The sequence below is a fragment of the Lissotriton vulgaris genome, unplaced genomic scaffold (genome assembly GCF_964263255.1).
Source record: "Lissotriton vulgaris unplaced genomic scaffold, aLisVul1.2 SCAFFOLD_3164, whole genome shotgun sequence".
Classification (NCBI taxonomy): domain Eukaryota; kingdom Metazoa; phylum Chordata; class Amphibia; order Caudata; family Salamandridae; genus Lissotriton; species Lissotriton vulgaris.
The window spans coordinates 38568-64288 of record NW_028248696.1 but is presented as its reverse complement, the minus strand read 5'-3'; the positions used below and the strand labels follow the sequence as shown (position 1 = coordinate 64288).

The following is a 25721-nucleotide window of genomic DNA, read 5'->3' as shown; positions in this document are numbered from 1 at the left end:
GATTGTTGCTAATGTGGACAGGGCAGAAGAGGCGCTGCGGACTTTGGAGTGGTGGCGGCCGGAGTAACCGACACTGCAGGCACGATTACTGGAAGCAAAGGAGTTGGTTGCCGCGGGGACGGAGAGATTGAGGAGTTATGATTATCGACTGTATACCACAAAGGTACATGCAGAAGGGGACAAGGTGGGCACACTGTTGGCGAAATTGGCAACTCCGGTGCCCAGGTGATGCCCGATCCTGAGCGTGCGCTGGGCAACGGGAGAGATGGTTTATTCCCAGGCGGCGGTCCTCTCGCGCTTCTTGGGCTATTATACGTCTCTTTACCGAAGTCAGCTGGAGGCTGAAGTCTTCGACATAAAGGGTTATCTGCCGGAGATCCGGCTCCCTCAATTGGATGAGGATAGTGCTGAAGATCTAGGGCGCGCAATAACGCTTCCCGAGATACAAGGGGCGATTAAGCAGATGGCTCGGAACAAAACACCGGGAGTGGATGGTCATTTTACGCTCACTATATCGATATTTTGGCGCCCCGCCTGCTAGGGGTCTATGCCAAAGCGCTGGAGCTGGGACACCTGCCTCAGTCGATGCGGGAGACGCTGATAGTTCCACTGCTGAAACCAGGAAAGGAGAGTGGCGACGTGACCTCGTATAGGCCGTTGTCCATGCTAACGGTGGACTATAAAATTCTGAGTCGTATCCTGGCTACCAGATTGTTGCCACATATGACCACACTGGTCCATGACGATCAGGTCGGGTTTATCCCGACCAGGAGCACCTCGACCAATATCCGCCGCCTTGTGCGGGTGTTGGAGAGAGCTTTGGACCCCGATCAGATGCCGGCAGTGCTGTCAATAGATATAGAGAAAGCTTTTGATAGCTTAGAATGGGGGTACCTTGATAAGGTACTGGGGAAGTTTGGCTTGGGCGACCTCTTCGGACGCTGGACGAAGGTCCTCTACTCCTCAGCGACAGCTAGGGTGAGATTGGGGTCGGTCATTTCCTCCGACTATCCGGTGCGGAGGGGGATGAGGCAGGGGTGTTCCCTCTCCCCGTTGCTGTTCGCACTCGCGATGGAGCCGCTGGCGGCCCGGGCTAGGACAGGGAGGGCTTATGCTGGTATTACGTGCAGTGGGATCCCGCAATACATCTCACTTTATGCAGACGATTTGCTGGTGTTCTTTGAGGACACGGCTGAAGACCTGAATGGAGCGACTGCAATGTTGTCGCATTTTGGGAGGCTGTCAGGCCTTCGGGTCAACTGGAGTAAAACCTGCCTTTTCCCGTTACGGGCAAATGTGCCCCGGCCGCAGCTGACCGAGGATATCATTTGGGAGCACTCATGTTTCACCTACTTAGGGGTCCGCATCTACCATGGGGCCGATAATATGCTACAAGGCAACATAGGGCATTGCATACGAGCCCTGAAGGGCTGCATGGCGTTCTGGGCAACCCTTCCCCTCTCGGTACAGGGCAGGGCGGCGCTGCTCAAAATGGTAGTTTTACCTCGGCTACTCTATTATTTTCGCACGCTACCGCTGTGGATCCCTCAACGGATCTTTAAAGAGTTACGTACTCTGACGACCGCTTTTTTGTGGGGCCACGGAAGGCGCCGAGTGGCGCTGGATACGCTGCTGAGGCCGAAGGCAGAGGAGGGACTAATTCCGAACTGTATTACTTGGCGGCGCAGTTACAGATCCTCACACAGCACGTGGCGAAGGAGTTCTGAGGCCCTGTCCAGGCCTGAGGGGTAGGAATACAAAGACATATCCTGTCTTATATTATCATCCAGCAGCAACTAGAGTTACGAGATCTAACGTTGGAGGAAAAGACCCTGTGTTTATGTTGGAACAGAAGCCAGAAGAGGGCGGGGGTGACCCACCCTTATGCTCCAGAAATCCCACTAGGTATGTTGACGGCGCTGCCGCATGGTGGGGACTGGTCCCCACTCATGGATTGGGAGGACTTGGGACTCCATATGGTGGGCGACCTATATGCTGATGGCAAATTGCTGCCCTTCCGGATGGTGCAGGAACATTCTGGACTCCCGGATGGTAGTTTCCTCCTGTATGCGGCTGTGACAACCGCAATACGCAAACACTGGAAAACTGGACAGATGGAGCCCAGCACAACTATGGCCTGCCAATACGTGGTAATGGCGGCGGGCACATTCAAGGTGGTCACCTGCCTCCATTCCCTAATGTTGAATGAGGGTCTGGAACCACTTACAGGGCTGAAACAGAAATGGGAGGAGAGCATTGGGAAGCCCATACCGGACACCGCTTGGGGTCACATTCTGAGGAGAACTTGGAAGGGGAGCACAAATGCTCGATTTCAGCTGGTACACTTTTTTGTAGTACATAGGGTTTACCTTACTCCGGGAAAGATTAGGAGACACTTCGGGGTCCATCGGGCGGCGTGCCCTATGTTTGGCACATGATGTGGAACTAGACCACATGTTGTGGAATAACCCAGTGCTGGGGCAATACTGGTCGGAGGTGGGTGAGCTCCTTAGGGTAGTTACTGATCGACAAGTGGAGTATGACATGGCGACCTGTTTATTGCTTTGGTTTCCTCATACGGCGAAAACAAAAATCACTGGTAAATTCATTGACCTGGGCCTCATTCTAGCACAGAGGGAAATCACCTGGCACTGGAAATCGAGGGAGGGCCCGTCCAGCAGGAGGTGGACATATGAACTACAGAAATGGGCCCGTAGTGAAGGTATGGTTAGGCTCCAGCAGGCCACTCGGACGACTAATGAAAAGAGTATGGAGATGGCGAGGGCTTGGGAGGGACTAGTGCAAGCGCTAAATGACCATCTGGTTGCGGATGAGGAACAGGATGAGGAACCAGCATCATGAGAAGTTCAGTGAGGCACAATTGGGATTGCATTTTGACCTCCAATTCTTTTTCCAAATAAGGGTATTTATGTTTGAACGGGCCCACACCAATAGCAGCACGGGGAGGGTGGCGGGAGGGGGAGTTGGGGATTCCTCTAAGAGGGTAAATGTTGAGAAGGATGTTTAAGGGGACATAGACATGCGGATGGCAGACCATTATACCGACTACAAATGATTGCCTTTTCATGTGTTTTCTTTTTCACCTCTCCCTTCTGTCCCTGACATTTTATAGCTGGCGCCGCCCGACCTTCGGGTTGCGGGCTGAATGGCTGTGTGATGTTTTCAATTATGACCTGAGGACAACAGATGCCAGAGGCTAATATGTCGGAACAACTGTTTGTATATTCTATGATTCTGCAATAAAAACATAGTTTACAAAAAATGGATGCAGGCTCACCCAAAGAGACTCAATGTGAACCCAAAGACAGGTGATGGAGGCAGGCTCACTCAAAGAGACCCAGAATGAACCCAAAAACAGGTGCTGGAGGCAGGCTCACTCAAAGAGACTCAATGTGAACCCAAAGACAGGTGATGGAGGTAGCTAACTCAAAGAGACTCAATGTGAACCCAAGGACAGACGTTGGAGGCACGCTCACTCAAAGAGACTCAATGTGAACCCAAGGACAGGTGATGGAGGCAGGCTCACACAAAGAGACTCAATGTGAACCCAAGGACAGGTGCTGGAGGCAGGCTCACTCAAAGAGACTCAATGTGAACCCAAGGACAGGTGATGGAGGCAGGCTCACTCAAAGAGACTCAATGTGAACCCAAGGACAGGCGATGGAGGCAGGCTCACTCAAAGAGCCTCAATGCCAACCCAAGGACAAGTGAGGGAGGCAGGCTCACTCAAAGACCCTAAATGTGAACCCAAAGACAAGCGAGGGAGGCACGCACACTCAAAGAGACTCAATATGAACCCAAAGACAGGCGATGGAGGCAGGCTCACTCAAAGAGCCTCAATGTCAACCTAAGGACAGGCAAGGGAGGTAGGCTCACTCAAAGAGACTCAATGTGAACTCATGGACAGGCGAGGGAGGCAAGCTCACTCAAAGAGACTCAATATGAACCCAAAGACAGGCGATGGAGGCAGGCTCACTCAAAGAGCCTCAATGTCAACCTAAGGACAGGCAAGGGAGGTAGGCTCACTCAAAGAGACTCAATGTGAACTCATGGACAGGTGAGGGAGGCAAGCTCACTCAAAGAGACTCAATATTAGACTCAAGGACAGGAGAAGAGAGGACACTGAGCTCACCCAAAGAGACTCAAAATGAGACTCAAGGACAGGAGAGGACATTGGGCTCACTCAAAGAGACTCAATATGAGGCTCAAGACCAGGAGAGGACATTGGGCTCACCCAAAGAGACTCAATATGAGGCTCAAGGACAGGAGAGGACATTGGGCTCACTCAAAGAGACTCAATATGAGGCTCAAGGACAGGAGAGGACATTGGGCTCACCCAAAGAGACTCAATATGAGGCTCAAGAAAGGCAGGGACCCACGCTCTCCATGAATGGACTGGTGAGACACTGTGGTCACTTAAAAGGACTTACCTCAAAACAAGGACAGGCGAGAATGAGAACTTATTCAAAGAGATTGAACGTGTTGAAATTGGGAACATGTTCAGTGTGTGTTCAAGTGAAGTACCAAAGGTGGTGCAAGTTATGGAGCTCACAGGAAGAAGGTTTAGTGAGAGGAGAAGAAAGAAACTAGGGACATGTGAGGGGGTAATACTGAGGGTAAATAAATGAGCAGAAACTGAGCCTAGCATGAATGGAGTGAGTTTAAGTGACAAACAGACAACACGCAGTGAGTGCAGAACATGCGGCTGGCAAGGAGGGCCGAACGGTGACTTCAGAATAAGCCAAAGACAGACAAGGGGATCCTTCAAAGTGATTCATTTAGGGAAACCTTCCATGAGAGGAAGAGAATAGTCTAGGAAAATTAAAAACAGGGAACACGTTTGGGCTAAGCAACTCTCAGGGAAAGCCAAAGTTGTAGGAGGAACACAGCAGGGGGCAAGCACAAAGACAAAAGCTTCAATAACAGGGCAGGGCCCTACGACTGGTCAAGTGCTTGATGATAAACAACACTCATGAGTCAGATCCTGTTGGGAGAGTGGATGAGGTTCCTTCAGCAAGACCCAGCATGCAGCGTCCAGGCAACACAGACCATGCTGGGGTACCCCACACAAGGGACCACTGGGGCATCCTCAGAATCCGTGTGCAGAGAGGATGACTGAGGTTCTCCAGAGATCACAGGTGCTCAATCGGACAGAACTCAATACCAGAAGAGACTGATTACCCATGGCTTGCCAGCATGCTTCTCGCCAATGATCGATGCAGCCCCAGACAGCATGAACTGTGAAGAAAAGACAAACGTTAACCCATGAAAACTTGGAACAAAGAATTATTGGCTCACTTTGGGGTAGGGTCTCACCAAGGAAGTAACTCATACATACACACATACATTCTATCCAAAAACATGAATTGATTCCATTCCCTTTATTCTTCATACATTACAAAATGCAACATTAAAAAAGAGTTGTCATGGTTTCATGCCACAACAAACATTGCCATCAACCCCCTGGAGATTAAGGAACGGAAAGCCCTTCAAACTCTCTGCCTGATGAAAAAGTGTGTATTTCTCCACTGTGAATTACTGTGTTTGCACAAAGGACCTTCTGGATGACTTTACTATTCTTAAATGTAAAAAGAAGAGACCAAAGCCCTCTGCTCCTATGTACTCCAAAAACTTATTTGAAGAAACAAAATATTAAGTGGTTTGTGGAATAAATTAAGAAAAGCCCCCCTCGTTCTCTGGGTTGAATAATCTCACAGTAGTTAGATGCACCTACAGGGAACATTTATAGAGTAAAGTCCTTCCAAATTAAGCATGTATAATAAACACTCAATACCAGTGTCTCTCTCATATTGTAAGATTATTCACTGATCTCACCTGCCATTATAGTTCCTGACCCCAGATCTAAATGTGAAGATTTTGTAAAGTTGTTTAATGAGAACTGGAATCCATTGAGCACTCCCCGCCTCTAATATCTGAACCTTCAGTTGATCCCAACATGAACTGAAGATGAGGTCTCATTTTTGGTGATATCTGAAGATGACTTACTCAACACTATTGTCAAGGTAAGGCCCTCAAGCCACTACACTGACGCAGTTTCTGGTAATATTTTCAAGTATTTGACAAGAAGGATTTTTCCATATGGGATTGCTATTGTTTATACACAGATGTATTGTCTTACAAGTAAGTTAAAGAGTATGCTTCTATAAACATTAAAAACAAAAAGATTTCTCAGTATGTTGTCTCTGATTTTGTTATTTGTTTCAGCATTTGTAACTCTGATTGTGTTATCAGCTTTTGGTGGGGACCTGGGGTGCAAATGTAGGGTCTGCGTTTGTTGGATTGTGTTTGGGCTTCCTGGTCACCCCCCTTCACCATTTCCCTAGAAGTTTAGCATATTTCTTTCACTGTTCAATGGATATATTGTTTGTCTTTAGTCGTGGTGCCTCTAAATTTAGTGACTATTGCGTCCCAAGCCTGTGCAGATGCCGGCTTTCTCATCCCTCGCTTTGTTTTCATATGTGGATTGTTTTAGAAAAAGCCAGGGAGCATATCATCAAGAGATAGCGATAAATAATGCAAAGCGTGTTTAGCGCTTTTTTATTTATCGCTGTCTATCTCTGGAATTTATCGCCCTGGTAGCGCGTTATTAACAACGCGTTTCTCCAGGGCGATAAAAATTTCAGCGATAGCGGGGAAATCACCATTTTCAAAGGAACATCGCTTTTTTTCCAGCGACGTTCCCTGCAAAACAGCGATAACCTTGCTGATACGACCCTGTGGTTGTATCAGCATAATCCACCCGCAATGTTAGGGATAGGTAAGTATGCATTTTAGCAGACGTTAGTTTTTGGCGAAAACAGTGGTTTTCTCCAGAAACTAACGCCTGCTTAAATGCTGGGGCAGGCTTGTAAATATCGCGATGTTTTCATCAGCGATATTTGCAAGGCTGTACTGCCCAGTGTCGCCCACTTTGCATCTCATTAGAGATGCAAAGGGAGGCATTGGGTGCTAACATGCGCTAATGCATGTTAGCAACCACTTGTAAATAGGGTGAAAAGATTATCTCTGCTTTTTTGGCTTTTAAAGCCAAAAAAGCGGAGATAAAGCCCTTGTTAATATGCCCCTAGGTCTCTTAAATTCACTTAAATAAACACCTACATGTGTTGTAAAAGTGCCTGGAAATTGCATGCATGGTACTTACCTGCATGGTAACTTCAGCATCGTAAAAGTAAGAAGGGGTAAAGCCTGCGTTGTAAAGAGTGCATGCCACTAGCAATGATGCCTTGAAGCTTACTCCCCTCAAAAACCTTTTCCCTTTCTCTTCTTTCCTATCACAATTTACTCACCAGAATCCCTGTCCAGAATCCAGATCCAGTCCGGAACACGAAGCCTTCTTCATAGAAACAAACGATAACACCAAAGGCGAGGCAGAGCGCTCCGATGACGATCAGTACGGCCTGCGGAGACAAACATCAGGTGAGATGGCTCTCAGCATCCCTGGTCCTTCAACAACCTCTGGATTCCATGTCCTCTTAAGACAGTGCCTGCGTATTCGCCTTACATGGCTGCATCTGTGACATCCCAACCCTATCCTTTTCTCTTCTCGACTGCTTAATATTCCCTCCCATTCTCAAAAGACCATCTGTCTTATGACAATTCTCAATGGAGACCACTCCAACTTAAATGCATATCTTCATAACATAACGTGTTTTTGTAAATCGCACGGTCATCCAGAAGGGTATTGTGGTGCCGAATAGCACATGTTCATTGTAACCCAGCTTGATGGTACTTATTTTATCAATCTCAGAAGGATGAAAGGCTAAGTGGACGAGTCGGGATTTGAATCTGTGACCATAATGTCAAACATAAGTCCCTACAGCCAGCAGATTAGTCCACTAAGCCACCAGACCCTGCCTGATTTCACAAGACATTCAGCATTTCAAGATCTTCCCTGATCTCACTCAGAACCCGATGTCCAGAGCCTACCTAAAAGTAAATCTGACAAAATTACTCCTCCTATTTGCCGAAAGCACCAACCATCTCCAAACTCAAGCCGTCTTTCTGAAATTATTGTGGACAATATTGCTGTCAATTCAAGCTCAACACACAATTACTTGGGTAAAACTTTGACGCCAAACTCTCCTTCAAAGAACACATTGGCGATACAACCAAGACAGGTAAGTTTGATGTATACCTTCTGAAGAACGTCAACGCCTGTCTCAGTGAAACTGATTTCATCACAAGAGATAAAATCTTAGTTGTCTCAGACTTGGAGACTTTCTGTTGCAAAGCCTTCCAGACACATCACTATACACAGCAGATTGGACTACGGAAACGCCCTCTACACTGGGAACAACAAGTCTCTGCTCTGCAAACTCCAGACCATACATAACACTGCAGCCAGACTCGTTCTCGGCATCCTTCAATCAATCAATCAATCATAACACTTGTATAGCGCACTACTCACCCGGCAGGGTCTCAAGGCGCTTGGGGGAGGGGGTCCATTACTGCTCGAACAGCCAGGTCTTGAGTTATCTCCTGAAGGCGAGATGGTCCTGGGTCAGCCGAAGGTGGATGGGGAGGGAGTTCCAGGTCTTGGCCGCCATGTAGGAGAAGGATCTGCCTCCGGCGGTGGATCTTCGGATGCGTGGCACGGCGGCGAGGGCGAGGCTAGTAGATCGTAGCTGGGCGGGTGGGCGTGTAGAATGTCATGCGGTCGTTGAGGTACTTGGGGCCCAGGTCGTGGAGAGACTTGTGTGCGTGGGTGAGGAGCCGGAACGTGATCCTCTTGTTGATGGGGAGCCACTGCAGATCCCTCAGGTGGCCGGAGATGTGGCTGCGTCTGGGGATGTCCAGGATGAGTCGAGCGGAGGCGTTCTGGATGCGTTGGAGTCTTTTCTGTAGCTTGGCTGTGGTTCCAGCGTAGAGGGTGTTCCCATAGTCCAGTCGGCTGGTGACGAGTGCCTGGGTGACCGTCTTCCTGGTTTCGGTCGGGATCCATCGGAAGATCTTGCGGAGCATGCGAAGGGTGAGAAAGCATGATGAGGAGACGGCATTGACTTGTCTGGTCATCGTGCGTGGTCTGTTGGTTTGGGTGCGCTGCCCAGGGCGGGGGGCCACCAGGAGTCGTCCCAGGCGGAGGGCGATGGTCCCAGGATGAGGACTTCCGTCTTGTCCGAGTTAAGTTTCAGGCGGCTGTTCTTCATCCACTCGGCGACGTCTTTCATCCCTTCGTATAGGCTGGTTCTGGCGGTGTCGGGGTCTCTGGTGAGGGAGAGGATCAGCTGGGTGTCGTCGGCGTAGGTGATGATGTTGAGGTTGTGTTGGCGTGCGATGGTTGCAAGAGGTCTCATGTAGATGTTGAAGAGGGTGGGGCTGAGTAATGTTCCTTGCGGAACGCCGCAGATGACTTCGGTGGCCTCGGATCGAAACGGGGGGAGGCGGACTCTCTGTGTTCTTCCGGCGAGGAATGAGGTGATCCACTCCAGTGCCTTCTCTTGGATGCCGATGTTGTTGAGGCGTTGAACTAGGGTGTGGTGGCAGACCGTGTCGAACGCTGCAGAGAGGTCCAGGAGGATGAGTGCCACTGTTTCCCCGTTGTCGAGCGGGGCTCGGATGTCGTCGGTGGCTGCGATGAGGGCAGTCTCGGTGCAGTGGTTGGTTCTGAAACCGGACTATGAGGGGTCGAGGGATCCGTTCGTCTCGAGGAAGGCGGCAAGCTGTCTGTTGAAGAGCTTCTCGATGACTTTGGCAGGAAAAGGGAGGAGCGAGATGGGGCGGAAGTTCTTGAGGTCGGTGGGGTCCGCTGTTGGTTTCTTCAGTAGGGCGCTGATCTCGGCCTGCTTCCAGCTCTCCGGGAAGGTGGAGGTGTTGATGATGTTCCGGAGTTGGGGTGCGATGGTGGAGTCGGCCTTGTTGAAGACGTGGTGGGGGCAGGGGTCGGTCGGAGATCCGGAGTGGATGGTGTTCATCGTGCGGGCTGTGTCTTCGGTGGTCACCGTGGTCCAGGTGCAGAGGGTGGCGGTGGGGGGCATTGGTTCTCCGGTTGGGTGCGTGGATGGTGCGCCAAAGCTGTTGTGGATGTCGGCGATCTTGTGAAGGAGAGATGTCGTTGGTGCCGGTGCTGGGGTTGGAGAACTCCTTGACGATGCTGAGGAGTTCCTTGCTGTCGTGGGCGTTGTTGTCCAGTCGTTCCTTCAGAGATTTCTTCTTGGTGGTGCGGATAAGCTGGTGGTGCTTGCGGGTGGCGTGTTTGAGGGCGGTCATGTTGTCAGTGGTCCGGTCGAGGAGCCAGGCTTTCTCGAGGGTGCGGCAGGTCTTCTTGGAGTCCTTGAGGTCGTCGGTGCACCAGGAGGCCTTCTTGCTTCTGGGTCTGCTGGGAAGGTTCTTCAGTGGTGCGAGGTCGTCGGCGCAGGCGGTCAACCACTGCGTGAAGTTGCGGGCTGATTCGTTGGGGTCCCTTGTGCTGGCGGGTGGGTTCTGGCTGAGGGAGGTGGTGAGCTGGTCGGCGGTGATCTTGCTCCAGCTCCTGTGAGGAGCCTGTTGCGGGTGGTGATGGGTCATGGTTCTTCTGAAGCTGAAGTGGACGCAGCTGTGGTCGGTCCAATGGAGTCCGGTGGAGTGGCTGAAGGTGATGTGCTTGCTGGATGAGAAGACGGGGTCAAGGGTGTGGCCGGCGTAGTGGGTGGGGGTTTTGACCAGTTGCTTGAGTCCGAGGTTGGTGAGGTTGTCCAGCAGGGCGGCGGTGTTGCGGTCTTTGTTGTTCTCCAGGTGGAAGTTGAGGTCCCCTAGGAGGATGAAGTCGGCGATGTCTTCGCTGAATTGTGTGCGTGGTCCCGGGGGTCTGTAGATGAGGGTGCCTCTGAGCGTCGTCTTAGGGTCGGTGTGTATCTGGAAGTGGAGGTGCTCGGGGCGGGGTAGGTGTCGTCGTGGTCGGTCGTGATGCGGATGGTGTTCTTGTGGACGATGGCGATGCCTCCTCCAGTCTGGTTGACGCGGTCCCTCCTGATGATCTTGTACCCGTCCGGGATGGCGATGGCGATGTCGGGGGCTGAGGAGACGTTCATCCAGGTTTTTGTGAGGAAGGCGATGTCTGGTGATGTTGTGTCGAGCAGGTTCCAGAGTTCCACGGCGTGTTTGTGGACGGAGCGGGTGTTGAGCAGGATGCACTTGAGGTGGTTTCTGCTGGTGCTCGGCTTGGGGGGTGCGGTGCAGGATCGGAGGCAGGTGAACTTGCAGGTTTTGCAGGTGAAGGGTCCGTGGAAGCGTTTCGGGGTGGCCTGGCAGCAGGCGGGATTCCAGCCGGCATTGAGTGCATTGAGGGCGGCGGCATCGTAGGTCTGGCTGGTCGTCTTGTCTTGCATCGGCGGGGGCTAGGGGTTCTGGCGCTGGGCGCGGGCCAGGTGCGGACGGGCGCAGACGGGCTTACGTTTGGCGCGCCTTCGACAGGATCACATCAGCCAACACCTGCAAAATCTCCACTGGCTCCTCGTCGAGAAGAGAGTAACTTTCAGGATACTCACCCACGCCTACAAATGCCTCCACAACACCAGACCCCAATATCTCAACGATAGAATCTCCTCCCATGTACCCAAGAGAAACCTCCGATCCACCGCCCTTGCCCTCGCCGAACCCCCATGCATACGCAGAACAAGAACAGGTGGAAGAACCTTCTCCTACATTGCGGCCAAGACCTGGAATGAGTTCCTGATCAACATCCTATCCGCCCCACCCTGCACATCTTAAGGAAGACCCTCAAGACCTGACCGGAGCTGCCCCCCCCCCAAACGCCTTGAGACCCTCACGGTTGAGTAGCACACTTAAAATTCCCTGATTGATTGAGGCATAGCTGATCAAAAGCTTGAAGATCTTTAACCTCATCACCCTCATCATGAAGGAACAACACCAACTCCATGTCCAAGTACATTTAATCATCAGAACCGGCTGCACCGCGTAGGTGACCACAAGAAATTACACCAATGCTGACCTGGGCGAGAAAATAACTACCTCAGGAAATAGTACCACATCTTAGACTAGAAGATTGCAAGGCCTGGAAATAAAGAACTGCAAAAAAGAGAAACCCACAAGACTGGCTTTTTCCATCTATGTTCCAAGATCTTGAACAACATCCATATGAAGAGCCCTCCTGCAATTAAGAAAGGTCTTGAGGACTGGCCTCTTCAGAAGACACCCCAGCAGAAAACAATAGGTTTCACCAACCAAATGATTCTCCACGATTATGAACAATACTTGGTCCTCACAAACAAACAAAGATATAGGATTACTCACGTACCCCCAGCACCTTCTGCTCCCCGCTGGACACGGAGTCGCCATCCTTGGCAGATGGCTGCATCCTCATTGCTGCCTTGACTCGCTCTAGCAGGGAGGCCAAGCATGAGGGATCGTTGATGTTGACGTTAATGACGGTTGGCTTGGAGGCATCACTGGAGAATTCAATGTCATTGGCTTTCCCAACATTGGAAGACGTGGCGTCTGCCTAGGAGAGGAGAGGTAAGTCAGCAAAGCCCCAGAACCAGTGCTTGAGAGCAACCTGTTCAATGTGCAACTGGGTCTGCAAAACAAATAAATGTAGACTTCAAACCTGTGAAAGTTTTGTTTCTCTTCACGGCAAACAAAGCCAGTTCCGCGTCCTCTAGGGAAGGAATGAGATATCCAGGTGGGTCTTTGGGCCAATCAATATTTACGAGTCTTCTGAGCCCACTGGAATGTCTTTGAAAGTGGGGGCGCTCTGCAGCTGGCCCCATCATTGGACCATTCCTCAGGTATTTACAGGGGGGAGTACAGTCCAGAGGGTGGCTGGGCTAGGGATGATGATGGGAGGACGCCAGCAGCCATATTAAGAGGAAGGAGAGTTTGTTAATTGTTACTTAAAGATTGTAGGATGGCCTTAGCAGGTAGAGAAGGCTGGGGAGATTGGCTTGTTCACTGGGTGCAAAGGCCAGCCGAGGAGGCTTAAGAGCGGAGGGAACAGGAAGGTTATGGGCAACAGGTATGTCCAGAGGCGCTATAAGCAGCCGCGGCCATGGAGGGAGATGCGGTCGGGCAGAGAGGCGGGCGGGGGGTGCTAAAAACCGGCATATGGATAATTGGAGGTAAGTAAACAATTTAAAAATAAGACAAATTTTGTAGCTCTACCAAAAGAAAGGTGCATTTGCTCCCCTTAATTATTAACACAGGTCGTAAACAGGACAAACAGGGAAGAAGCTCTCCCGGAGTCTGGATCAAATTCTGTAGAGCCCTCTGAGCTGAAATCTCAGCTTGACCAGGAGGGATAAAGATGAAGGCATCCTCTGAGGGACTCCCCAGGGTCCCCATGACTAGAGCGTGGTGAAGTGCTGAATGCAGCACTAGGGGGGCCGCCCTTTTAGGTGGGCACACTGTGTGCACCGCGGACAGCCTCATTCCTTTCTCCCACACTCTCTGCTTTTCTTTCTCCATGCTCTCTTCTTTCTGCTCTGCTAAGCTCTATGCTTTGCTTTCATTTTTCTATGCTCTCTGATTTCTGTTCTCCTATGTTCTACATTTGGGTCAGTGATCAGGGAAAGTGCTTATCTGTCCAAGAAGGTCATTAGAGCACACGTAAATGCGTCGTCTGTTAAATTACTTTAATTGATCAGGTTACAGAACAGCAGTGCTAAATGCTTACAAACCAAAAAATCATACGTACATCTTTTGTAATTTACAATACCAATAGCTCTAATTTCACAAATGCAAGACTGATTGCATTTCAAATGCGTGTTTTTATAAAGTTTCAAGTAGCAATAGCACCAAGAAGTACAAAGTGCCAATGATAATTAATGGTTGCAGTAGACCAGGACCTAGGTGCCATATGACGCTGACCACTTTGGAGAATGGGTCGGAAACACCATCCAGGTGCATCCTGGTCAAAGATTTTACTTCCTGACTTTAGTCCTTTAATCCACAATCCACCACAGGAGTACACTCCTATAGCTCCCCCAGGACCTCAGACAAGGCACATAAAGACACACAGGGTGTCAGGCAGAGGCCAACAACAGGGTCCAGTCCAAGTCTATGTACCACTGATTAGGACAGGACGGAGTTCGCGGAAACAAAAAAACTCTGCCAAGCTACGTGGAGTTCCGTAAGTGGCGGAGTGCATTATCTCGTGCAGTTTGAACTGATTCTTAGCGCTGGGTGTTTGCCTCGTGCTGTAAAATCAGTTCAAATGGCATCACATGCAGCGCAAGAGGGCGCTGCTTCTTTCTGCCACTCCTTGAGCGTCAGCTTCCTCAACGCAAATGTAAGGTTTCTCAGCATGACTGATCGCGACCATCCCCAACCGCTTGCGTTTAGAAACCCCTCTGGGAAGCAGTCTTGCATTGGATTTTCCTCGCTCACCATCACCAACTTACAGTTGGAGCATGAAAAACTTCACGAACTGAGCGGAGTTCACCGCCCGGGCCTACCACTGATCAGCTGGGCATTTGCAGGGAAGGTTACTTTCCTGTAGCTTGAACAGGAGGTCAGCCTTATGACCCTTTATCCTGGGCACAAGAGAACGCAGGTTCAGTCCTTCAGGACTCTTCTCAGGGTGCAGACAACAGGTTTAGTTGACCTCTTCCACTCTTCCCAGGCCCAGGAGTGTTCTGAAGTAGGTGCTTTGAGAAGTGATATTTAAGCTTGTTACAAACTTGTGGGTAGGAATGACTCCTGGGCACACCCTAATGAATGTGGTAAAAGTTCTCGGGCCCAGTCCTACCCACTTTGAGCATTTTCAAGATGGTGAAAGTATTCGGCCACACTAAACTGCAGCTCTGAGGGAGAGGGGTCTGTGCAATGAGTGTACTATGGAAATCTTACTGTTCTCTCACATCTAATACCAAAATCTATTGTGAGGCAGCCACTATACCCCATAAGCAGAGACAGAAGTCTGGTAGGTCAAAGCAGGGTTTATCACCAACCAGACAGTGGATATTCAATAATAGTCTCTGCCTATCAAGTGCTCTCCAAAGTATTATATCTAAACCCAACACATCTGTCACTGTAATACCAAAAAGGATGCTCACTCTCCCCACCCAGCATATTCAGTGAGATTCAGGGGAGTCATCGCTGCCTATTCACGTCAGTCTATTGTTTGCTCCTGGAAGGCATTTCACACCTATTTAAATACTAATCAGTGGCTAGGAGAAGTATGAGAGCAAATGCAAATTAGCCTCTAGGAGCACCAGGCAGGGAAAAGGTAAAAAAGTAAAAGTCACTGTTCCTTAATATTTATTAAAAATCCAACATCCCCATTAAATTAGCTTTTAATAACTATTAAAAAAAGCTCTTTAACTATTTGTCCTGAGAAACACTGTTAGGAGTTTTAATCTGTACCCTGGTTTTCTACATAGGACAGCTAGGACTGCCACAGTAAAAAATAGCTTTTCAGTGGCAGTTGCTATAAGGACCTGTTAATGTTACATTATTACATGTGCTACTTTTCAATACCATGCAGCCCGCTTTGCAGGCAACAAACCCTACAATGGGTGACTTATTAATATTTAAAAGGGACTTTTTCACTTGTCAAAAGGATTATTTTGAAAGGTCAAATTGCAGTTTTTACACTGCTACAGTTCGGCTACACTGGTAGGCATGAAGCCATGTTTGCAGTGCCACTGTAGTGGATGGCACAGTATGTGCTGCAGTCCATTTGCGGCATTTAACTTCCGGGCCTTGGTACATTTTGTACCATATTCTTGGCATTTATAGGTGAGTTAAATAGATCAATTAGGAATATGACAATTCAACCATGTTTAAAGAGGGAGCACAGGTACTTTACCACTGGTCCCAGGATGCGTGTCTCTGCTCCAGGGTTGACCTGGCTTGGTCATTCAGGCTGGACTGTTCCCATGAGGAACATGGTCAAGACTTATCTGTATATGGTTGGGCCCAAACTGGGATGGTGTGGTGAGCAAAGGAATGATGGTTTAACCCAGATCTATTGACTGGGGGTGAATGTATGATTTATTCGGCATTCCGTCCATCATTTGTTTGCGTAACACCACACACAATAATCTATGCAAAATATTCCCCTATCAAATAGCTGTCACAAGAAAGGGCCACGCCCCGGAAGTGGAGACCTCAAGCAGTGTCATCACGAGTGTCTTCAGACAGGCCTAGCATTTGCTTTACAATCCTGAGCTTCAGGCTCTAGGCATCATGAATCACCAGGAGGCCAAAACACACAGTCAAATTTCCAAGGAAGAACTGACACACTATCAGACACCTAAACAATAACCGACAATACCAGACACTTCAATACCCAGACGCCCACAGCAACTACTTGACTCCAAGAAACTATCCAGTAAACACCCATAGACCAACAGACACTGCTAGATAGCATAAGACACTATAAGCCACCAATAGACCAATCGGGGCTATCAGACAGCAAAAGCCAGTTAGCGCTATCAGTCAACGTTGGAAAACGAGGCAGCAGCTGTGAGGCCTGCACAAATAACATGACTACATTTGTCCTTCACTGGGAACCAAACACCCAATTGTAGCGCCTGACTCTCAGAGGGTAGAGTTGCAGAGCAGTCTGAGGCTTACTCAAGGGAGGTGGTGTGGGCTTGTAATCGCCATTTGCAGGTGCACAAAAATAACACTCAATAAATAAGTGATTGTCCAGTCTGTACTTTACTTTATAAAAGTAAGAGTACATTTATTAAACACACTCACTACTCAATACTATTCACCAATTTACAAATATACATAAGCTGTTGGAATTACTTTGTGACATTGCATAACATATCCACCCCTCCAGCAGGGGGTGTCTAGTACCACCCCTCCCATGTATGCACATCATCTTGCCCCCAATGCAGTTAGTTGAACATAACCTGGAGCGAGGGCCCTGCACACTGGCACCATCCCAGTGACGAACCCCCCCCCCCAGTATCTCAACAAGCATTTAAATTAGGTAACACTGTCTTGGTGACACACAACCCTGATTACACATTTCCTACTGACCATGAAGTATGCACCTCTACATCTTAACCTCATCCATGCTGCTGACGAGCTCAGCTCGTCATGAAGTACAGCTGAGCTGCACTCATGACGAGCTGAGCTCGTCACGGCCGTTGGAGCGTTCGCACGCGGGGCTAATTTCCCAGCTGTGCTGAACGTTCCAAAAATGGGTGCGGCCGTAACGAGCTCAGCTCGTCATGAGGACAGCTCCGCTGTACTCCATGACGAGCTGAGCTCGTCACCAGCATGAGGGCACTGCGCGCGGACCCCTCACCCCCGCACAGGAGGGGAAAAACACCCGCAGCGAAGGGGTTAAGGGTTAGCAGTCTGGGTTCTTCACCTAAGCGCAGCAGCAAGAATACATGTTTAAGCATCACTTTAGAATGATAATACTCATCACATTTGGGTATCATTAGAATGCATTGCAATTACAGCCACTAAAGGCATCACAGATGAAATGACAGGATTACGCATATACAGCCAGACACCCTAGCAGGAATGTCTGACAACATAACCCCACTTTGCTTATGTCATCACTTTTATCCTGTACTTCCCATTAAACACGTGAACATCAGTCCCCCTAAAAGAAATAACCATTAGTAAATGCATTTCTGTGCAATTACACCTCTTCACCTTCAGGGGATGCCTTTCTCTAGACATCCCCAACTCAGCCCTTCACTCTTTGATGCACTTCGCAATACACCCCCAGCTGTGGAACAAAAGTTCCAGCCTTGAATTATGGCTGAGCCCTTGAGGGGTTATTCCTTTCAACTCCCCAGGAAACTTAGGGAGGGACGTCTCTTCGTGCTGGGGGGGGAGACTGCGCTTCTCCAGCAGCTCCCCCAGCACCTTTTTTCCAATTTAGGGTGACCCCCTCCTCTGAGGGGGCCACCAGGCACCAAAACTATGCATTCCCCATGCCTGGCAAGGCATTATGGGGCGCTACAGCTCCTGTTCTGCGCATGTTATAGTAGTGGCTCCCCCCCGCATCTTCGGAGGGAGCTGCGATCACGCTGTGGCTTCGCCGCATCTCCAGCCCTCGATGGGGGGCCTGGTCCCACCCGGACCCCCAGGTGAATGTAACCGGTTCGGGGAGCCCACCCCTGGCCGCTCCTTTGGTTTTTTGGGGCCCGGTCCCACCCGGGCCCTTTGCACCTTGCTTGATCGCTCTGGGGGTCCCAGTTCCACCCGGGGCCCCCGCATGCCCATTCGGTGGAGGGCTTTTTTAGAACAACAAGGGGGACCCAGCGGGTAGCTACGAACCATGGGTATCAACTGATTTCTCAGAAACAAAGGTTCTTAGCTTTCTTGGGGATAGAGCAAATACTATATAGAACACAATAGGCTACTATATGTTTGAACTTCCTTGTCCAGCCGGGCAAGGAATTTATTTATCAACACATATCAAATATGGTTATAATACATTTCTACAGCAATAGCAAGACACAATCCTGTGCCGTACTAGGAGGAAAAGGAAATAGAAAAGAGTGAAAGGGGTGTTTTCAGGCAAAAGAAAGGAGCAGGCAGGGCACTGTTATAGGTAAGGGATAGTGACAGTGTCGCCTGGAGTAGTACATACACAACCACATAAAAATTATTTTCATGTATGCCAACTCATAGGTGTCGACGTTTCGATCCCTTTGCTCAGTTACATAAAGGGGATCATCTTCAGGACTTATATAATAGGGTTTGCCTGAATTTAGGAGCGCCTCTTGAAGAGAGGTGGAGGATGGTAAACTTGGTTAGTAGATATTGGTGATGGCGCCATGGCTGGTTTGCAGCAAGACTGCCAGGAAGTACGTTCCTTAGATAACAAAACTGTTTCCCTGATAATACGGTGGATGCTGAAGGATCGTCAGCTTTCTTGCAATCCCCGTTACGGCGTGGTGCCGAGCATTTTATGTTGTACTTTCCGTTCGTAATAGGTTATGGGCGGAGGTGAAGGGTTGTTGGCTTCTTAGTTGTGCCGGATATGGCGAACGTTTTTAAGGATTTCCGATTGAGATAGGTAATTGGAGGGAGGCTCAATGGCCGTCGCCGCCATACGAACAATGTCGGAAATGGACCGCGGGCCGAGGTCGAACTCGCGGGGCACCGTCTGGGTACTTGCCGGATCCTCAGTAGGACCAAGTTGTTCGTACGGCGGCGACGGCCATTGAGCCTCCCTCCCCTTGGTTCGTCCCCAGCCCAGATGCAGAGCACGTCGTCTATGTATCTACAGGGTGAGAATGAATATTTTGGCACAGTGGTCCAGTGGGAATGTTATCGCATTGCTCTATTATGATGCACCATAGCTAAGCGCCATTTAACAGAGTCTGTACTTCTTAGGAAGCCTTGTGGGTTATTGCTGTACTGAGATTTAAGTGACATCACCTGCATTCAAAGGGTTCCTTTACCTCTCAACATCGACAAAGTCACAGTTGTAGAATATAGGGTGTTGTAAAGGCCCACAATAATCAATGGTGATTTACTACAATAGATATATAGAGATTAAAACCATATATGCTCTATTCTTCACAGTAAAATTGCGGAAAGAAAAGTGACTCACACCTGGAGTCACCCTGAAACCTATTATGGTTTGGACCTCTCGACTGGTATGCGCCAAGGTGGTCGATTGAGGGTAAATAACAGAATGTTGTGTGTGGTTTGTGACCTCTCACATTTTGAAGCCTCTCACCTTTTGGCTTCTGGACATGAAAGGATGACAACTATGTGTGTGTTTTTTATTTGTATTTCAGTTGTGAAGACATCGATTGTCCTAATGCAGTGGCTTAAAAATGTGTGATGCCTGGAGAAATTGTCTAAAATAGAAGTGGCAATGAAACATGTTGGCAAGCAGAGTATGGCTAGATAGGTATTAGCCATTCACACTTTTTTAACACCCCGCGACCAACACGAAGGTGACAGAATAAAGCTAAGTTCCGTGTTGCTTGTGGTCTTTTACATATTTGTTGTTTGACACGTATTGGGTTTGTTTGTTATTCCCACACACTGCATTCCCTCACAAACACTGTTTTGTGGATACCCATCTTTCTTTTGAGCTTGATGTTGTCAATGATGAGATCAGGGCAATCCTGGTGAGTACCTGCCAGGTTCCCGTTGGTGGTTCGCCCGTGAGGCGCCAACTCGCTCACACACACTTTTTCTATCTACCTGATTTAGGCACGTAGGTGTGTGTTATTTGTTATCTCACAACTGGTTTTACGTTTTCAAGGGATTGGGCATATGTTTTTTAATTATGGCATAACTTGGATGTACCTCCTACCTCAGCAATTAAAAGAGAGGAGTTATTTGCAAAAGTTTTGCATTTGATGGTACACCATTAATTGATTTAATGTTTGATGCCTGTTCGGTCTAGGTCTTGTTTTGTGAATACCACCCAATTGTGCACAAGTCCTGCCATACCCTTCATCTTGTAGCTGCTCCCGGACTGCAGACGCTGGGAATCTCCCCTGAGCAGCCCCTACACGTGTGCACACGCATGTACACATGTCTGCATGTAACCAGCCCGGTGTCCCTTACTCCAGCTGCTGCGCAGTGGCCTAGTCAAGCCAGGGGGACATCAGTAAAATTCCCATGCAGTCTCCTTCATTATGAGTTCACTGTGGGTAAGTTCCAATTCATGAGCCTCAAAAAGCGAAAAATCCGGGCAGCCCATATTGTCAGAACCACCTTCTAACGGTCAACCAACCACCAACAGCCAGATACTTCATGAATTCAGATATCTAAAGAAGCAGTGAAACCAAAGAAACCCATCAAACACCCAAAGAACAACAGACACACTATCAGACATCATGAGACCAAAAGGGCCTATCAAACTCCCAAAGAAGAACAGACACACTATCAGACACCTAAACAATAACCAACAATACCAGACTCTTCAATATCCAGACACCAGCAGCAACTACTTGACTCCAAGAAATTTTAAGGAAGAGTAAAACTAACGCAAACCCATCATAGACCAACAGACCCACGATCTGACACCTGAAGAAAACAGACATGTCAAAAGCGTCAATACCCATACTCCTGCACAAATTTCTTGACAACATTGTCATCTGGCACCGATTCATCGATATGAGAGCATCAAGTTACCACTGACTCCTCGCCTCCTGTGAAGTTTGCCCGGTCTCCATTCTGCTCCCAATCCTTTTCAATCTTTACATAAAGCTCCTTGGAATCCACCTCGAAAAAAACACCAGCATCAAGATCCAATCATATGCTCATTAGAAGCCACTCCAGCCCAGCGGAAAAGCTCCACTTCACAAGCCATTCAGCAATTCAAGAGCTACCATGAACTTATTCGGAAGTGGATGTCCAGCGCCTATCTAAAACTAAACCCAACAAAATTAGAGCTCCTTCAATTTGCCAAACACCCCAAAGCATCTACAAATTCAAGCACAGCTCTCCAGAATGACTGACTGCGGATGGTTTTCTCGCCAACTAAAACCCAACGCAAAATCACTTGAATATGACCTTGACACAGAACTCTACTTCAAAGGACACAGTGGCAACCAAAGAAAGGGTAAGTGCCATCTGCCCTATCCAAAGAAAGTCAACTCCTCCCTCTAAGAAACTGATTTCACCATCACAGTTAAAGTCATAGAACCTCATCTAGAGGTTGGCGGATGCGGACGGGCCATCATAAATGATCTGTTCATCCATCTGCCGCCATAAAGGTTCTTCGGTCCAATTTGGAGTATGCAGTTTGCTAGACAAAAGTCTGTCCTTTGTGCACCGCCTCAGCTGCATTTTTCTTATTCCATTGACGTCAGAATACCCTAAACACAGAGGAAATAGAATGGAAAGTCAGTACTTGATCAGTCATATTTAGAGTAGAATTTTCCTCGAGGGAAACATGGCAACTCATCCTCCACACTTGCGTTGGAGGAAAAAGAGCATAAACAGCCAAACCCTCACAACACCTACATAACCTGCCAATATACATGCACCTGCTACTCAAAGGCCGGGGACTCTATTGGGCAGTGGTGGATACACAAAAACAAAATCCACACAAAAAAGAAAATATGTAGAACTGCTTAAACTATTTTAAACACACCATGTTAACTTCAGCAGAGATAGATTCTGCACAGGCAAGACTGCAACACTGCGCATCATCCTTTAGCATTCGATGGAATGGACCTACTATATCAACTATGAGAAGCCACTCGAAAGCGAGGACAAAGAGACCCTTTAGAAACGCCTCAGCTGCAACGGTGTGCCAGATAAACTTGCAAGAATCATCAGGAACTTTTACGAGAGAATGACCTACAAGACAGTACATGGAGGACAACTCGTGGAAGCCTTCCAAGTGAAGACCAGAGTCCACCAGGGTTGTTTACCCTCGCCTTTTCTCTTCTTGTTGGCCAAAGACTGGATCATGAAGACATCCACAGCAAGGAGAAGGAATGGCATTCAGTGGACACCTTTGACACAGCTCGACGACCTGCATTTTGCTTCAGACCTGGCCCTACTCTACCATACCCATCTGCAGATGCAGGAGAAGACTGACAATGTGGGAGCCACATCGGCACAACTTGGCCTCAACATCCACAGGGGAGAAGATTCTGAAGGCTGACATAGCCAGCACAACTGCAGTCTCTCTTGCAGGCGATGCGCTGGAGGAGGTTGAAGCCTTCACCTACCTGGGCAGTGTCGTAGTCAAGCAGAGCAGCACAGACAAGGACGTCGAGGCAAGAATAGGCAAAGCAAGGGCTCCCTTCATTTAGCTAAAGAAGATCTGGAGCTCCAAGGACCTAACGATGCAAACCAACAAAAAAAAAGACCTTCATCAACACCTGACGAGGAAAATCCTTCAAATCCTCTGCTTAAATACCATCAGCAACAATCACCTATGACAGCAGACTTTCCAACTCCCTGCTCATGACAAAATCATGAAAAGACACTGGGGCTGGATAGGTCACACCCTCCTCAAACCCGCTTGTAACACCAGCAGACAAGCCCTGACCTAGAACCCTCAAGGGAAGAGGAAAAGAGTAAGTCCAAGAATCACATGTCGCCGATGCCTTGAGGCTGACGGCAAGGAGATGTGTTACAGAATTGAAAGAAAACCCCAGGACGGAGATGGCTGGAAAGTCCTGAGTGATGGTCTATACCCATACCCCAGGAGGGGTAGTAGACCTAAGTAAGTAAAGTAAGTACCATTAGCAACCAATATCACTGAACTTACTTTTATGTACATCAAACTATATCTTACATCAATTTACCTGAGTCCCACTACTGTCTAGCTAGCGGTAGTGGTTATTCCCCATTCACTATAGGTTTCATTCAGGTTAAGTCCAACTAGTAGTCCGAGTCTCAGGAGACCCTCTCTATCAATTAAAGTAAAAAGTGTTTCAGCCCCCCCCCGCTATCTAGCAACAAAATCCCCTTGATGCTGCCTGGCCCAAAATCCTGTCTCACCCATACCTGCAGGATCCGAGCGGCCATAGTCTCTCAGTGAGCCCCTTCACGGGTGCTGGAGCTGCAGCAGTAGCCTCTGGTCTTTCACACGCGATCCAAGAGGGCTGAGGTTGGGTGTTCTCGTTTTCCTCACACGCAGTCCTGCAGCGGCGGTGGTCAGGTATTCTACTTACTCCTCCGATGCTTGGTAAGTTCCAAGGATGGGGTCCTCAGTCACCTCTTCAGCCCACTCAGTCACCACAACATCCTCCTTCCTCCGTCGACGGTCTTGATCAGACCACACTTCTTGCTTTGTCGCGGTGGCCCCCCCTTGCCATACAGGGTCACCATTCCACCTCTGCGCATGGGCTGCAACCCGGTCAGCATGGCAGCATTCTTCAGGGTGGCCCTAACTGGCAAACAGGGTGGCCGACCTGGGACTGCCAAAGGGCGATGATGCGTTCGATGTTAGAGGTCACGGCTCACTTCACGGCGACTCTCCTCTGACATTGGATCCCCAATTTTTCCCTTAATATGGGCATGACATGATCGGTGCAGGAGCAATCTCCTTACACTGCATTACAGGGTTCCACTCTATAGGATCCCTCCAGTAGATCTCCAAATGTGATTTATAATTTAAATCACACATCTCTGTTACCTGCTGTAATGCCTGCCACAGAGGGGTCGGACCACAGGCCCCGATATCCTTGCTAGTGGGAGGAGGATCCGAGTGGGTGCCTTCAAATTTGCTACAGTTTTCCTGTGGCGCGGGACACATCTCTATTACCTGCTGTGCTGCCTGCCATGGAGGGTATGGACTACATGCCCCAGAGCTCCTTGCTAGTGGGAGGAAAAGCTGAGCGGGCGCCTTTAAATTAGCCAAAGTTTTCTCGCAGCCCAGGACGCGGACAGGACTGGGCGAAGATCAGGTCCATTTGTGCCTTTTGTTGCTGTGGCTAAGAGCTTGGTCTTAACATCATACAATGTTAAACCGTCTTGTTCTGAATGACTCCTTCCAGTGGGCTAATGCACTTTCAACACCACAGATGAAAGTTAGAGGTGAATTTTAGGGCTCTTGGTCGGTCTGAGGTATTTTAACAAGCCATCTAAAACCATTAAGGTTGTTGTGACCTTGACTACGATTTTTTATTTTTTTCAAAAATGAAACCTCAAAATAGGTTTTTGTTTTTGAAAATAATTAGAAAAAACATGCCCCCTTGCCATGGAAGCTATACCCTATGGCGAGGGGAGCATGTTGTTTTTTTATTGCACCTTACAGCCAGGGTTTTTCTGGCAGTGAAGGCCAGTAAAAAACAGCTAAATGTCCACCCCTCCAAATTACTCTTGGAAACCTTCAGAGAGATGTAGCCACGGCGGAGGCATAGTAGTCTCGGCCGTTGCCAAACTGTGGTCCGCCCAATTATAAATTCAATTGGCAGACACCTATGTTGGTGGTAAGCACAATCCGTCACTGTTGCATCAGAGTATGCTTACACCATAATATTAATTGAGCCCTAGGTCTTTGAAGTTTATGTTGGGGCTCCACGTCCTTGTGCCCTCTTCTCTCTTCCTCCAGACAGCAGTCTGTCACAGCGGGAGCGACTCCAAGTCTGATAGCCCCACTACACAGGCCATGGGAGCGACTGGAGTCCACATATGGACGTTAGCCACAGTGATATGTGCATCAAAAGGTTACCTCGGGGTCTGAGCCCTGCTCTCTATGATTCTCTTATCAGCCCCATCTCATTCCAGAGATGTGCCCAGGCACCTTCTCAGTGACCTCTCTCTGAATCAAACAGCACCATTTAAAGTGTACAAAGAGCCTGGCTCTCCCTTTCTCCAGTGGGTCCCAGCCAGATTACAGGAATACAGCAAAACACAAATCCGACTGGAAGGATTCCTCAACCTCCTCTCCTCATGTACCTCCAGTCAGCCCTTGGAAATGGACCCATGATCTTCCAAGTATTGTACCTCTCACAGGCACGCATACATCCAGCCTGTGCATATAACATACATGCACGGCGCAGCATTTCATCCATTATGAATTGTACCACTCACAGGCACGCATACATCCAGCCTGTGCCTATAGCATACATGCACGGCGCAGCATTTCATCCATTATGAATTGTACCACTCACAGGCACACATACACCCAGCCTGTGCATATAGCACACATGCACTGCGCAGCATTTCATCCATTATGAATGGTACCACTCACAGGCACCCATACACCCAGTCTGTGCATATAACATACATGCACGGCGCAGCATTTCATCCATTATGAATGGTACCACTCACAGGCACACATACACCCAGTCTGTGCATATAGCATACATGCATTGTACAGCATTTCA

At 48.8% G+C, this 25721-nt stretch overlaps 1 protein-coding gene across 2 annotated transcripts in view; it reads right to left on the bottom strand.

Moving 5' to 3' along the window:
• LOC147663856 (transmembrane protein 176B-like) overlaps positions 1-25721 on the bottom strand; it is a 79630-nt gene that overhangs the window by 40433 nt on the left and 13476 nt on the right. For both annotated transcript variants that reach the window (XM_086950148.1, XM_086950149.1), the window contains exons 3-5: positions 12275-12478; positions 7329-7439; positions 5203-5259 (exon numbers count right to left, since the gene is read on the bottom strand). In XM_086950148.1, coding sequence (XP_086806274.1) covers positions 5203-5259; positions 7329-7439; positions 12275-12478 — 372 coding nt within the window. The remainder of the gene's footprint in view (positions 1-5202; positions 5260-7328; positions 7440-12274; positions 12479-25721) is intronic.